This window comes from Kogia breviceps, chromosome 13 (assembly GCF_026419965.1).
Source record: "Kogia breviceps isolate mKogBre1 chromosome 13, mKogBre1 haplotype 1, whole genome shotgun sequence".
Lineage (NCBI taxonomy): Eukaryota > Metazoa > Chordata > Mammalia > Artiodactyla > Physeteridae > Kogia > Kogia breviceps.
The window spans coordinates 9968273-9982479 of NC_081322.1; the positions used below are offsets into that span (position 1 = coordinate 9968273).

The 14207-nt window shown below is 38.9% G+C and overlaps 1 protein-coding gene across 41 annotated transcripts in view; it reads right to left on the bottom strand.

The window, feature by feature from the left end:
- The window catches only part of RIMS1 (regulating synaptic membrane exocytosis 1), a 471679-nt gene that overhangs the window by 393064 nt on the left and 64408 nt on the right, over positions 1 to 14207 (bottom strand). For 39 of the 41 annotated variants that reach the window (XM_067011324.1, XM_067011326.1, XM_067011363.1 and 36 more), the window contains exon 2: positions 5445 to 5525. The exons of the other annotated variants lie outside the window; for them this stretch is intronic. In XM_067011324.1, the coding sequence (XP_066867425.1) occupies positions 5445 to 5525 (81 nt within the window). The remainder of the gene's footprint in view (positions 1 to 5444; positions 5526 to 14207) is intronic. 41 annotated transcript variants of the gene reach the window in all.

Sequence of the window (14207 nt, forward strand, 5' to 3'; positions counted from 1 at the left end):
TCCAAAGAAGCAATATGAATAGCTAAAGAGTACACGATAAGATACTAAACATCATTATTCATTATGGAAACACAAATCACAACCACAATAAGATAACCATTCACACACTTCACACCTACAAGATGACTATAACTAAAAAGACTGACAATAACAAGTGTTGACAGGATGTAGAGAAACTGGAATCCTCTTACATTGCTGGTAGAGACATAAAATGGTACAGCTATTTTGAAACACAGCTTGACAGTTCCTAAAAAATGTAAACATATAGTTGCCAAATGACTCAGAAGTTTCATTCCCAGGTTTATACTTAAGAGAACTGAGAACACATGTCCACTCAAAAACTTGTACATAAATGTTAAAAGCTGCTTTATACAGCATACAAATTGGAAACAATCCAAATGTCCATTAACAGATGGATAAATTAAAAAGTGGTATATACATACAATGGAATACTATTTGACAATAAAAGGAATGAAGTACTGATACTTGCTGTAACATGGATGAATCTTTAAAATATTATGCTAAATGATGAAAAAAGACATAAATAATCACGTATTATATGATTCAGTTTATATTAAATGTCCAGAATAGGCAAATCCATAGATACAGAAAGTAAGTTAGTGGCTTCTAGAAGCTGGGTTTTCAGGGGAATAGGGAATAATCCTAGTGGATATTAGGTTTCTTTTTGGAGTGATCAAAATATTCTGAAATTACATAGTGGTGATAGTTGCACAATTTTGTAAAAGCTAGTAACTTTTACACTTTGAAAATGTGAACTGTATGTATGGCATATTAATTTTTTCTTAATTTTGAAAAGCAGTCAATCACCGACAAAAACGAAGGAAAACCAAAAAAGACTGAACTGAAATACGATCTGTGTACCTCTCCGGATTTGACTTATTCCTGATCATGTCACCGTCCACAGGAATGTAAACATTGTTTGTCTAAACATAGTTTTTCCTTGGCTATATACTCTTTTTCTAGATTTCTACTTTCACATTCCAACTTTAGCATTTCTAATGTGACCAGCCATCCCAATTTTCCCAGGACTGAGGGGGGTTCCCAGGACAGGAGACTTTCAGCAGTAAAACATGGAAAGTTCCAGGAAAACCGAGACAAGTTTGTTCTTGTCTGATTTTGTATAATTTACTTAATTCCTCTTCTCTTTGTCTAAGCCCTGTCATGTTATCTATCCTGCCCCTTCCATTCTTTCCTTCAAACTGACACCTTCTCCTTGTGCTACTTCTATTTTTTTAATCTTAAAGGATTTTAACACTGAAGTTATTTCTAAAATTCACTTTTTGGAGACATAAAATTAGTCTTATAGAAGACATACTTTTTAAGCTCTGTAAAACAACTTTGAAATTAAATTAAATTTATCATAAATATTTTCTATTAAATATGTTTTAATTTTATTTTTTATTGGAGTATACTTGATTTACAATGTTGTAGTAGTTTCAGGCTTATGGCACTGATTCAGATCTATATATATATATATATATATATATATATATATTCAAATTCTTTTCCCTTATAGGTTATTACAAAATATCGAATATAGTTCTCCGTGGTATTTCATTTATGTTAATGGTTTTATTACAAAGTAATTGTTCACAAATTAGTATAACTCATCTAAGTCTCTCTTGAGTTTGAGGTATGAATAGCCAACTGTCTTTGGATGTTTCAATCAGAGATATCTTTGGACACTAATACATACATCTAATGCTAAATATAAACTAGTTTTAGTGCCTAAATTGACTCTCTTCCTGACATGGTCACATCCACTCAATCTCTTGAGATAAACTGAGTTATCTCCTCTTCACTTTGCTGTATTATCACAACTAATGAATCACTGTACCCTAATTACACCACCCGGCAAACATTCTCAAATCTGCCCTACCCCCTACCCCTCCTGCTTAGACCTGCTTCCATCCATGGCTGGAATTGATGAGTAGACAAACGTTTCTCAGACTTTTAAAATCCATGATCACTTTGAAAAACTCAAAACCCCCATAATGTTATGTCAACTTTCAAATATCGTATTAAAAATAAAACCAAAGACAAGACCCAACATGTAGCTTATGTCCTCCAAGTTAGACCAGTGTCCTCTTCTTCAGAGTTGCCGGTGCTGCACCTTCTGAATCCTTTATTTCTCTCTCTCCCACTCACCATCCGTCACACACGCACTCTCACCCACACAAGCAGACAACATACAGATACACACACGTGGACACTCACAGGCTCCAGCAATGAGTACATGTTGTAAATCATCCCCCACAAGCTGATGTTTCGGGGCCTCCAGGCAACTGTTTCCTCCTTCTGGAGACCGTATTCTAAAACTGCTTCTTATTCAACTACTCATCCTTCAAAATTCATATGAACCGTCGCAGGCTCTGAAAGTCCTTCTCTGACCCCATCAACCCCCAAGAGATTGAACCATTTTCTCTTTTTTAAACATACTTCTAGTGTTGCAGATAGCATGTAGTAATACCATTGATTGGATTATGTAATGCTGCCCCCAACTTGGGAAGGAACTGCTTTATCTATGCATCTTATACCTGAGGAATAGCAGCCGTCAAACTCAATTTATTGAACTCCATTAATGTTTTTAGTATATTTATTACTTTGATTAAGTGATGACAGCTTAGGCAGCTGGCTTAAAATATGTGACATTTTAATAACTGAAAAAAGAATCTTCAGAGAGTTTACACACACAGTTATCAAAATATAAAGTATATTGACATGTGCAGCCGTCAGCCTAGACTTGCAAAAAGAAGGTACAAGTGACCTGAGTACAGTCACCCTACTCCCTATCCACCCACTAATAATCTATCTCTGTTTTCCTACTCACTATGCACAATCAACATCTCCTTCTCCTGACTTCTCATTTTCTCGTCACACCTAGAGAAATAGAGTATTTCCACCCACTTATATGCTAAAACTGCTATGGCAAATGCCACCAATGAGCCCTCTGTGGCCAAATCCAATGCATATATATTTTTTTATCTCTTAAATTATTGATTCACTGTGGCATTTGCTAGTGTTGGGCATCTCTCCTGGGTACTTCTACCACCATGGTTTCTCCTGCTTCTTTGACCATTATTTCTCAGCTGAGCCAGTGGAGCTTCTTCTTCTACCTACTCCTTAAGCACTGGTTTTACCCAGGTGCTCTGTTATTTTTTCCAACTCTGTACCCTTTGGGGATGTCATCTAGTTCCCCAGCTAACTGAGTGCTTCAGGTTCATGTACCCAACTTTTTCTTGGACAGGTAGCCTTAGGTAATGCTTGGGTGCCCAAAATCATCATATCACAATCTGAACTCCTCACTGCCCAGCTACCCATAGGCCTGATTTGCTTTTTTATCTCCCCATCTCAGCTGGCAGTCCTCAATCAACCAAACCATTGAAATGCCAGCCCCCTAAACTCTTTCCTTACAAAGCATATACAATTGACAACTAAGCACTGCCTGTTTGCCTTCTTACTAAGCTCTTGAAATGTTTCCTTCCCACACTCGCTGCTACTCCTGTAGGTCAAGACCTTCTCTGGACTGTTGCAATAGTCAATTAATTGACTTGCCTGTCTCCAGCTGTGTCCACATCCCGTTCATATTCCATTATCCCTATTTCTGCCAAAGTAAGTAATACATATTTTATATAAGCACACGCACACAGTGTAAATCTGACTAATTAAAATCCATCGGTGCATCAACATAATTTTAAAAAAAACAGGGTGAGCGAAGGAATTGTCAGAAAAGGGGATCCAACAAGATGACAGCTGCTTCTTCTAGCCACTCTATTCAGAGGGGCCACCAGGAAAGTCCCACTAGGTGCATGGTAAGTTACAACAGATTTCCACAACTAAAGTCTACGGAGAGCAGAGACAAAGTAAGAAAAAAAATTACCTAAAGTCTCGTTGGCAAGGATGCCAATAGCTGTTTCACATCTAATAATTCCAGTTTTAAGTGGACATTGGAATAAGTGGACCCAATTAAAATGGAACCTCAATATGTGGAATACAACACATCTGAAAATCAACTTTAATTCCTCAAAGAACTTTCCCCAAAGTTGCTTGAATCCTAATATAAGTAAAATGTTTTCCAATGCCTAGAACATAAGATGGAAAGTGGGGATCATTAAATTTTTTATGAATTATCAACCAAAGTTCCACCATCAGGAAAAAGGCTTTATAGCTAGAACATTTATAGAAAAAAATGGCAACATCATCAAGAGTCCTTCCTCCAACTTAGAACTTTACAAAATGTAATTATAAATCATTTTTACTGTGGCTAAATCTAAATTATTTGTATTCCTTGAAAAGTACTGACTGAATGTAGAAGACAATATTCGAGTATACTTATTGAGATAAAATCCATAACCCATCTATGGAGCCTCTTGAAATTTATTTACCAAAATTTTTTATCCTAAAACTTAATTTTGAATCTGTGATTGTATGTAACATACAAAATATAAGCAGTTAAATGTCGTATTTAATTTCAGCCTTTGCCAATGGGAATAAAAACGACATAGCAAAAGAATTACAAAAATTTACTTTTCTTCTCATAGCCTTTTGACAGTCTTCTTACTTTGTTTTGGTTTTATTTCAAAGAATTCTCAGATAGTTAAAGAAACCTATAGAAAATCACTCTCAAGACACATTTCTTCAATGGCTTCTGCAAAAAAACTTGGAAAGAGACATTTCCCCGGTAGTAACTATTTGGCTGTAGTGGTTATTATAACAGTATTGCCACTGCTGAGACATTTTAAGGAAATGTTTAATTTTTCCTACCAGGAGCATAATTCTTTTCAAAAGGTTGAATATATCTTGCTACTCTGCAGAATTTTAAAGCTCTCCAAGTTTCATCTCATCAAAATCCACATTTTCAACATAGTTTACTTATTTGGTTTCTCCTCCAGTTCCCTTAGGTTGGTCATTTAACCCTTCACATATCCACACTCAGGGTCACAATAACAAAAACAAAACCAATCGGTCATCCCTCTTTTAGATTGTCCCTTACCTTTAAATGACCCAGTGCGAGGGAGGCCATGAACTACCTGTGCGCTTCCTTTATTCACAACAAGGAAAGTAGCCCTTTCTTTACCTTTTCTCCATATTCCTAGAGTCTTCGGCTCCAATCCACATACATTCTACGTCCCAAATGTGTAGAATTTCTGACACCCTAGAGCCCTAAAAAATGTGTCTCTTTCTTCTAATTAGCTTTATGCTTCCCATATGACATTAGAAACAGCACTTCATAAAGATGCGTGATACACAGAGCTCCTGTTTCCATATCATTTAATCTAATTCAATAGTAGCTTTTTACCCCCCAGAGACCCCAGAGGAGCCACAGTTTGTACACCCGCATGCAGTGTAAATGAATACATCTATAACCAGTGATCTGTGTAAGAGACGACATTTTCAGTCAATAAAACCAATGCCATACTCACGGTGAAGGCTGGTGGGGCTGGTGTTCAACATTTCTTGGGGTTTTGCAGGCAGCAGGCTTCACCATGTCCCTGACCACACACCTGGGGTGCATGATAGACAGCACAACGCACTATTAATTATAAAATGGGGAGAAACATCTGGAAATTAAACATGGCACTGAAAACAAGTCTAAGGGAAACTCTTTGCAAACCCCTTAATATTAACCTGGAGTCCCTGGAAAGCCCTGGGGGCTGGAAACCAACTCAGTCTTCCAAGAGCTCAGTTACACCCAGATGAAGTCTGTGCTGGCCTCCGTATTGGATTTCCCTTTTAGTACCAATAAAATGATGGTCAGCAGCCTTCCCCATAGGAGCAAGGCTACTGGAAGCTTTGGCCTCACCGTATGAAGACATCTGAAAGCTTAAACATAGGAACAGCTGTTGTGTTTAAAATGGGCAGGACTTTCTGTGGCTTTGGCTATTTTACTAAAAGACACGGACTCTTGTTTCACACCCTTTATCACACACAGGTCTTTCTCTTTATGAAAAAAGAGATCTGAGAGCCTTCAAGACATCCCCCAAGTTCAAAATCCCTTCAAGCTAAGAAAAGAGGAAAAGTCAGAAGGAAATGTGCATAAATAAAGTGTGTGTACGTATGCGTGTGTGTGTGTGTGAAATAAATAGAGAAGATACCTGCATAGTGTGAAAATTAACAGGAAAAGGTCTTTGTGTCTTATGTTCTCCATCAAAGAATAAATAAATGCAGAGGATGGATCACAGCTCCAAAGGGCAGCAAGAGGAGATGCCTTTAGCCTCATGTCAACAGGGCTTACAGAGTGCTGGAGAGATTCATTGGCATAAACAAGAAAACATCCCCTTCTGAGGCTGTCCTTGGATGGCTCAGATATTCCTTCACCTCAAAAGCTTTAAAACAAACCTGGCTTTGAATAGGGAAGCCCTGATCATAAAGCTGGGGCCCTACATCGCAGACTTTGCTACATGGAAAAGCCCCTTAGGACACAGCATTCTCAACCATGAACCTGGTTCTTAATGTTCATGGCAGCTTTGACTGCCCTTGGAGGTTTGACTACCCCTCTGATACTTAAGGCCAGTCATGTTATTCCAGAAGTGGATCAGGGGTGAGGCAGTGGCAGATGAACTGCTTTCTCAGAGTTAAAAGCTGCACGGCAAAATTCTCCACTTCTGAAAGAAATGATACAGGGAAACATGGTGGACACAATGCATGGAAACGTGCACACACACACACACACACACACACAGAGCTCATTCCAAACAAGATCAAGTGAGACTTAGAAATCAATGTGTAACGTGACGAGAAAAGAAAACGGGGCCATTTCAAAGCCTTCCCTCCTGGGCTCAAAGGAAAGAAACACGGTGTTTGTCTCGTGCAAGTGCTAAACTCTTAATGGACTGGTCACCAGTCAAAGGAGGAGAAGGTCACTCAGGCAGCAGGGTTCAGAGAACATTCAAGCAGGCAGTTGCCAGGGAGAAGTAACACCCCTGGGTTTCTGAGCTCTGAAATGTTAATATAACTTACACCGGTATGGCGCTCAGGAAGTTACATTTCATAGCACTGGGAAATCTTTAGCAATTCCCACTCAACTAAAAACAGCCCACGCGGTATGTTGAATCTACATGCACTGGTTTGTGAAAATATCGGAAATATCACCAACTCTGGAAACAATTTTGAAGAATTCTATCTATGAGAAACCATATGCAACCTCTGTCTTAGTTCATTTCTTTTTTTTCTTCCCCTAAAGATTCAGGTATTTAGACAAAGCTTTGGGAAAAAAAGAAATCTGTCACTTAGAGTTTTCCTTCAATATGCTTTTAAGTAAATCTTTCCTAATAAATGTGGAATGTCAGCCAGCACGAAGGGTAGGTTTCTAAGCAAAACACATTTGTGTGTGTGTGTGTGTGTGTGTGTGAAAGACCATGTCTCTGTAAGGAAATTCTCGTCTAATATCAAGTACTCAGTGGTTTTGTTTTAAAACTATAATTACTGGCATATTTCAGCTGTCTGCACATGCTATAGAATCTTCTAAGTAAAAACTTGCATTTCTGAACTTTAAAGTTTTATTGGATAATGAGAATAAATACATCAATACTCAAAAGCAATATACTTAGAATTTAAATGTACTTATTTCAAAATATATTACTTAAATTAATTAATATATTTTATTTTTAAAAAACAAGAAAAAACCATATTTTTCATACGAACCTATAATCCTAACCTCAGGTCCAGAGTGAGGTAGCTAGCTATTGAATCTGTTTTCACGGAGAAAGCTGTTTGATTCAGATTGCTAGTTATTCAAGCAATTTGAGGGAGCTCTAAACTACGGCAATATGTATTCCTACATCTTCTAATTTGACTTCTTTTAGCTGAAATTGCTTCTAGAGAAAGAGAAGAAAAAAAAAAAACCTACACTCAGAACAAGATACATAAAATAATACAATGCACTCCTCAGACTTTTGTCAGCCTGGGTGGATTAGCATTTCTTTAAAGTTGTAATTGGATTGCTGCGGCTGGCCTATTGCGGTTTGAGGGATAAACCATAATGGTATTGCCAGTTGTAATATGTGGAAACTGTTCAGCTCCAACAGTTTCCATTCTCTCCCAGGCATTAGACTTAGTATAATAACACAGACCCCTCATACTTTAAGAAACACAAGAGTGATATGTCAGCAGATTGCAATGATCAAGGTCTTCCTTAACGTATGGTTTATTCCTTCAGGCAGACTCAAGCAGCCCACAGACAGGCCACAGTGTCAACTTCCCAGAATGGTTATGGATGGAGAGACCAGAGTCCAAGGTGGTGACCTCTTATTCCCGCAACGTCTTCAGTTATTCAGGGGGTTATCAGATGTGGACCCTTCACAGTCTTGGAAGTGCTTGTGAGACCTCACCACTCAAGCATCACTGAGGATTTATGCAAATGAGGCATCCTGCAAGCATCGCCGGGAAGCTCCCCCTGACTCCGCCCTCCGCGCGGCTGGGTTTTATGAATGACTGCAATCAAGGCTGAATGGCTGCCAACTGCCCACTCTTCCCTGCACGTACACACAGAGAAACCTGCCCGGCCACAAGCCTGCAGATGAGGCCGTGGCAACGCTTTCATCCCCCCAGACAGGAATGAAATGTGCGGAGACTTAGAGTCTGTGAGTGAAAAATTCTCAATGCCTCCGAAAAACACAATTTACATAATTACTTTCTCTCGTTTGAGTTTCCATTTTGGTGCCTGCAGTCACCAGCCCCCCTCCTGCCTCCCCCTCCCTGCAAAAAACGAAAAAGCAAACAAACAAAATCTCACTATTTTATGAAATTTTAACTCAACTGAACTTGATGACAGTGTCAGGAATCTAGTGACTGGGCACTGAGCTGTCACGTAGATGATGCCACTTTTGCATTTCTGTTCTCATCTTTTGGGTTTGGGATTTTACTCAGGTTTCTCCTGTCATTGATGGAGACAATAAACAGTGCTGGGGGAAGAGTACGTGTGCTTGAGGGAATGAAACACTTTTCATATACACTGTCTTCTCATTTGCTGATCACTGATCAAAAACACAGAAACAAGGAAAAACAGGCAAGAAGAGACCTCAGGGGATCTGTCAGCAGGCATTTGCTTTTAAAACTCTCATTCAGCGCTCCGGACTCCTCTTCCATAAGACATTACCCCAAAGGACCCAAATATCTGCAAAATTCCTGTCTCCAGCCTGACCCTCTCTAACTCCAGACATCCAACCGTCTCCATAACACTTTTGCTTGGCTTTCCAGCAGGCCTCGCAACATCAGCATTTCCAACTGGAATCCACCCTGCCCCACACACCTGACCCTCCACGGCCATCACCATCTTGAATGACTGTACTATACTATGTAAATAGGTTTCTCTAGCTGTTCAGGCCAAAAGCTTTAGACTCTAAGCCTCGTTTCTCTCACACCTGTGTCCAATCCATCACAACCGTCCTCCTTTCCAAAAATGTGCAGAGTCTGTCCATTCCTCCTCTGTCCCCCATGGCCATCCTGACGGGGCCAGGGTGGTCTTTTCCTTGGATTCCCACAATCGACTTCTCCCTGGCTGCCTGGCAGAGACCCTTTGGAAAGATAAATCAGATCATAACTCCTGTGCTCAAAATCTTGCAGCAGTGCCCCAGTTTACTTACAAAAAATGCCAGAGTCCTTAGAATGTAATCTGGTCTCCTGTAACTCTCAGAGTTCTTCTCCTACTATCCCCTCCCCAGCAAGCCCCACCCCATTCACTCTACCCCAGCTGCAGTGGCCTTCTTGCTGGTCTTCCTCAGACGTACCAGGCTTGGTCTTGCTCAGGGCCTTTGCACCAACCATTGCTTCCATTGGGTATGCTCCTCCCTGATACGGGTAAGACTAACCCCCTCACCTCTCTGCAGTCTTGGCTCAAACATCAGTGTTTGGTGGTTCCTACTCTGATTACCTGTTTATGACTACAGTCTGCCCCCACCAGACTTTCAGCGCCCTTCACCTTGCTCTACTACTTACTACATGTGCCCTTTCCCAGCCTCCACCCAGGCTGAGATACGAGCTGCTCAGGAGGAAGGATCTCTGTTTGCTTCAATGACAAAGGCCCAGAGCCTAGAACAGGGCAGGATGTAATAGTCACTCACTACATATGTGTTAAATGAATGAATAAGATAAAAAGATAAAAAGCTGTTAGTACTCTACCATGCTAAAAACACAGTGATTTACAAGAAATTGAGCTAATGCTTTTTTGCAAGATGACAGCATATTTCTGTAAAATATCTGCAAAATATAAATTAATTCATGATCAACAAATTTTATGATTTGAATAATCCACTAAGTTTGTTTTTATAGGGTTCGACTGAGGGTCATTCTTTTTCCAAACAAGAAAAAAAAAATGACTTATTTAGTGGAAAAGACTCCTCAGTATCACATTATTGCTTTGAACAAAGGAGACACTGTCTAACATTTAGTATACTGCTATTTTATCAAATAAAACTTTAAAATAATTAATTGTACATGAGGTAATTCCTTAATAGTTAAGAGAGAAAATTAATCCCCTTTTCTTTGATTTTTCTAAACAGGGTAGGAAAATAAGAAAAACTGTTTACTGTCATCTGTCATGTACTAAAATGTCCACAGATATTTAGATAATATCTTATTTAATCTTCACAATGCCCTGCAAAGGAGATGCGATTGTCCCATTTGACAGATGAAGAAACTGCAGATCTAAGAGATTAAATTTATTTTTCCAGTGATAATTGGCAAATATTGATATTTTAAGAAGCCAAGATTTGTATCCAGGTTTGTTTGGGACCAAAGCTAATGTCCTTTCCATCATTCCAAGGAGCCTTCTGACATTAATACTTAAAAGATAAATGGAAACTAATAAAAATCCATCATGAAGTTACAGAGTCCAGTATCCTCTGATATGTTTCAATGTCATTGATTTCATGACATAGGTACATTATTGAAACTATTCAAGTAACCTCACATAACTGAGTGTTCTTCAAACAGTATTCTAGTATTTATTGCAAGACCATATTCTCCAAATATATCAGGAGAACAATGGTGATAGCAGGGTGTCAGTTTGGCTAAATTGAAATGTAGAGTGACCTTGAGACCAGTGGGAATGTGAAATGCAAGGCATGTCATCTGGTATAGAGAAAAACAGTTTATATAAGAAAAAGAATCAAGAAAGCAAAAAAGATTTAAAAGATCATTTGCAAGACACATATAATTCAATTGATAAAAATCTTTTCAAAAATGTTTTTCAAAGGAGGTCATCAGAAGTGATCTTCTCATCTCCACTTACAGATACTAAAAAGAGGAAAAGCTGAAAAATGTTATTTTACAAAACGAATTTTAAAAATTGCATATTCATGTCAACTTAACAGTGGACCAATCAGTATGATGACTCTTATCCCTAAGATGAAGATGAGACAGTGAAAATTCTATACCAGAAGGGGAAAGTGGATGTTGGTATTTTGAAAAGCCAGATGTACTAATCACAGATCATCAGGGCCTGGTCCACCTCTGATGTACATTCAGGGAACCCTCAGAAGCTACGTAAGAGTGACTTTTATTTTAAAAAAGACATGGAGGACAGGCAAGGTAGGTTCCTAATTATAAGAAAAGGGAAACCAGCTAGCCATTTTTCACAGTGAGTGGTGAGGGCTGTTAAACCTCCCTTAACCAGGCCAGGAAGTTATTCACCAAACAAGACACAAGAGTATAAGATTCTAAAATAAAGGTGATTACAAGATACAGATTCACTACAGAGATTAATGGGTGATTTTAAAGTTTGGAAAAAACACATTTTTCAAAGACTGAGAAGATGGTGACCTAAATGGGAAGGAAATCCAAAAAAGAGGGGATATATGGATATGTATAGCTGATTCACTTTGTTATACAGGCAGAAACTAACCCAGCATTGTAAAGCAACTCTACTCCAATAAAAAATTTAAAAAGTTTTGATGAGAAGGAAAATCATAGGCAAGAGGTCAAGTCCTTGGTCTTCTGGATTATTCACACCTGCCTGTCTATCACCTCTTATGTCTCTGGAATGCTTATAGGCTTAGTTCTACAAGGTCCTAATATTGCCTCCAATATGGCAGCAGTATGGCAATATTCCTTTTCTGTGGAAAATGAATGTGTCTTTATTTTGTCAAGAGGCCGTGATGCTTCTTTTACTTAAAATATGACAAAAAGGATGAAACCAAAAATCACTTGAACATGTCAACAGGATCTTTAATACCTGAATATGACTGTTGTTTGCTCGAAACATTTTTGGCATTTACAGTGAGAAAATTAAAAAATATTGGAAATTACTTTTTCCTCCCTTTCCTCCAACGAACAGATATTTAGAAAAAATATGAAAGGTATGAGATCTGGAAAGATAATCAAGTGAGTAGGACTTTTGATTCCTCACCGATAAGGGCGAACATTCTCCAAGCCCTTTTGACTTGATAGGACTGTCATTATTGTGGCTTCAAATGGACTGATGCTTCCTGAATTGTCATTTCCAGACTTCACTTCCCACTACCTACCAGGTCTGAAATCTGTATGTACCTAAAAACCTTTTAAAAACCTTTTAACTAAATTACTCAATTCATATGCCCCCTCCTATTAGACTGAAACACCTCCCAAGGTCTACCTGATTTGTTCCTGCTCACAGATTCTACAGAGGGCTTTCCATCCCCGACCACATCAAATACACCCACCGCCGTCTACTTCCGGGGTCCCTCCTTCACACGCCTTCATTCACTAATCTCTTCCTCTTAATTCCTAACAGAGCCTGTTTCTCAAGTACATCTATCTCAATATTCTGGAACATGATTTTGCCACTTTTGTCTCCATTCCATATGCCACATTTCTTACTTAAAGTGATATGCCTCCTTTTCCCTCTCCATTCATTTTTAGTTCTTTCGAAATTCAACTCAAATGCACTGAACTCTAGGAAGCCTTCCAGGCTAAGGACTCTCATGTATCCTTCACCAATATCTTCTGGAAAAATCGGTCCTCATGTAGGGATGAGAAATTGTGTTTAATAGCTGCAGCCTAAGCACTGGGAAGACATTCAGGAAATGCGTGCTTTGGAAATAGGACACGACATGCAAGCGTGTTCCGTAGACCTGGCTGGGACGCCCTGATGATCATGACACCTTTGCAATCAATGAACGAACACTTACAGGACACCAGCTCTGCGCCATGCACTGTGCCCAATGCTACATCACAAGCCGAAAGCTCGTCCGCCTGTTCATCAATAACGGTAGTAATAATAATAACTACTTACATTTATTGCGTGTACTCTTTTAAGCTCCTTATATGAATGAACGCATGTGATCCTCACAAAAACTCCATGTGGTGGGCAGGTTAAATGACCACCTGGTGTAGCATTTACAAAACCCTGTCATGTGTAAGTGCAATAGTATTCATTCTACCGCTGAACTCTATTAGGATACCATTTTAATTCTTTGCAATTGCTTAAATTCCTCCTCTCATTAAAAATTTTTATTAAATAAAATATCACCTTCACATGCAGTAAAAACAAGATTAAGTTCAGGAATTCAGATTCATAACGCAACGTAGGCTGCTTCTCCTCCTGCAAAATGTTAAATATAATATAAAGTATATTTATTTTGAAGAATAAAACTGTAGTCTATTATACTTTTAATGTATACCTATACTGTCATGTCACTTAGCGTTCTCCAAGGTCACAAAATAATTTCAATTCCATTATTACATATAAGTAACGTTCACCTAGCTTTTCAGCCACCACTTCCAGAGTCCCAGCTACTCACTACTGGAGTTCCCTTGGAATACACCTCTTATTTACAAATCCATGGGTCAAGAAAAACATTAGACGTTCTCAAGCTCTAAGACTGAAATTCTTCACCCAAGTCACTATTTTCCTCTCTAGCTCTCACACTTCCACTGCAGGCAAATCTAAAGCCACAGAGAACTCACTACCCTTGAGATCGCTATAACTCTATTGTTAAAGATTTCTGACTATTGGAATACTCTTTTTTAAATGCTTACTGCAATCCGCCCCTGTTAGCTTCCACACATGAGTCCTAACTCAGCCCTTGAAAAGTCGTGTGGGTCAAGTTCGCTGCCTTTTAAAAACACTGTCTCTCCATGAATTCAATCTCCTGGCTTCTTTTTCATCAGCCCCTCAATTAAGTCACCTGAGGCATGAGCTCCAGGGACCCACCCACTCTAGCTGCACTCGTTTTTGTGAACAACTCTCTCAAAAGTTGGCTCCCTTT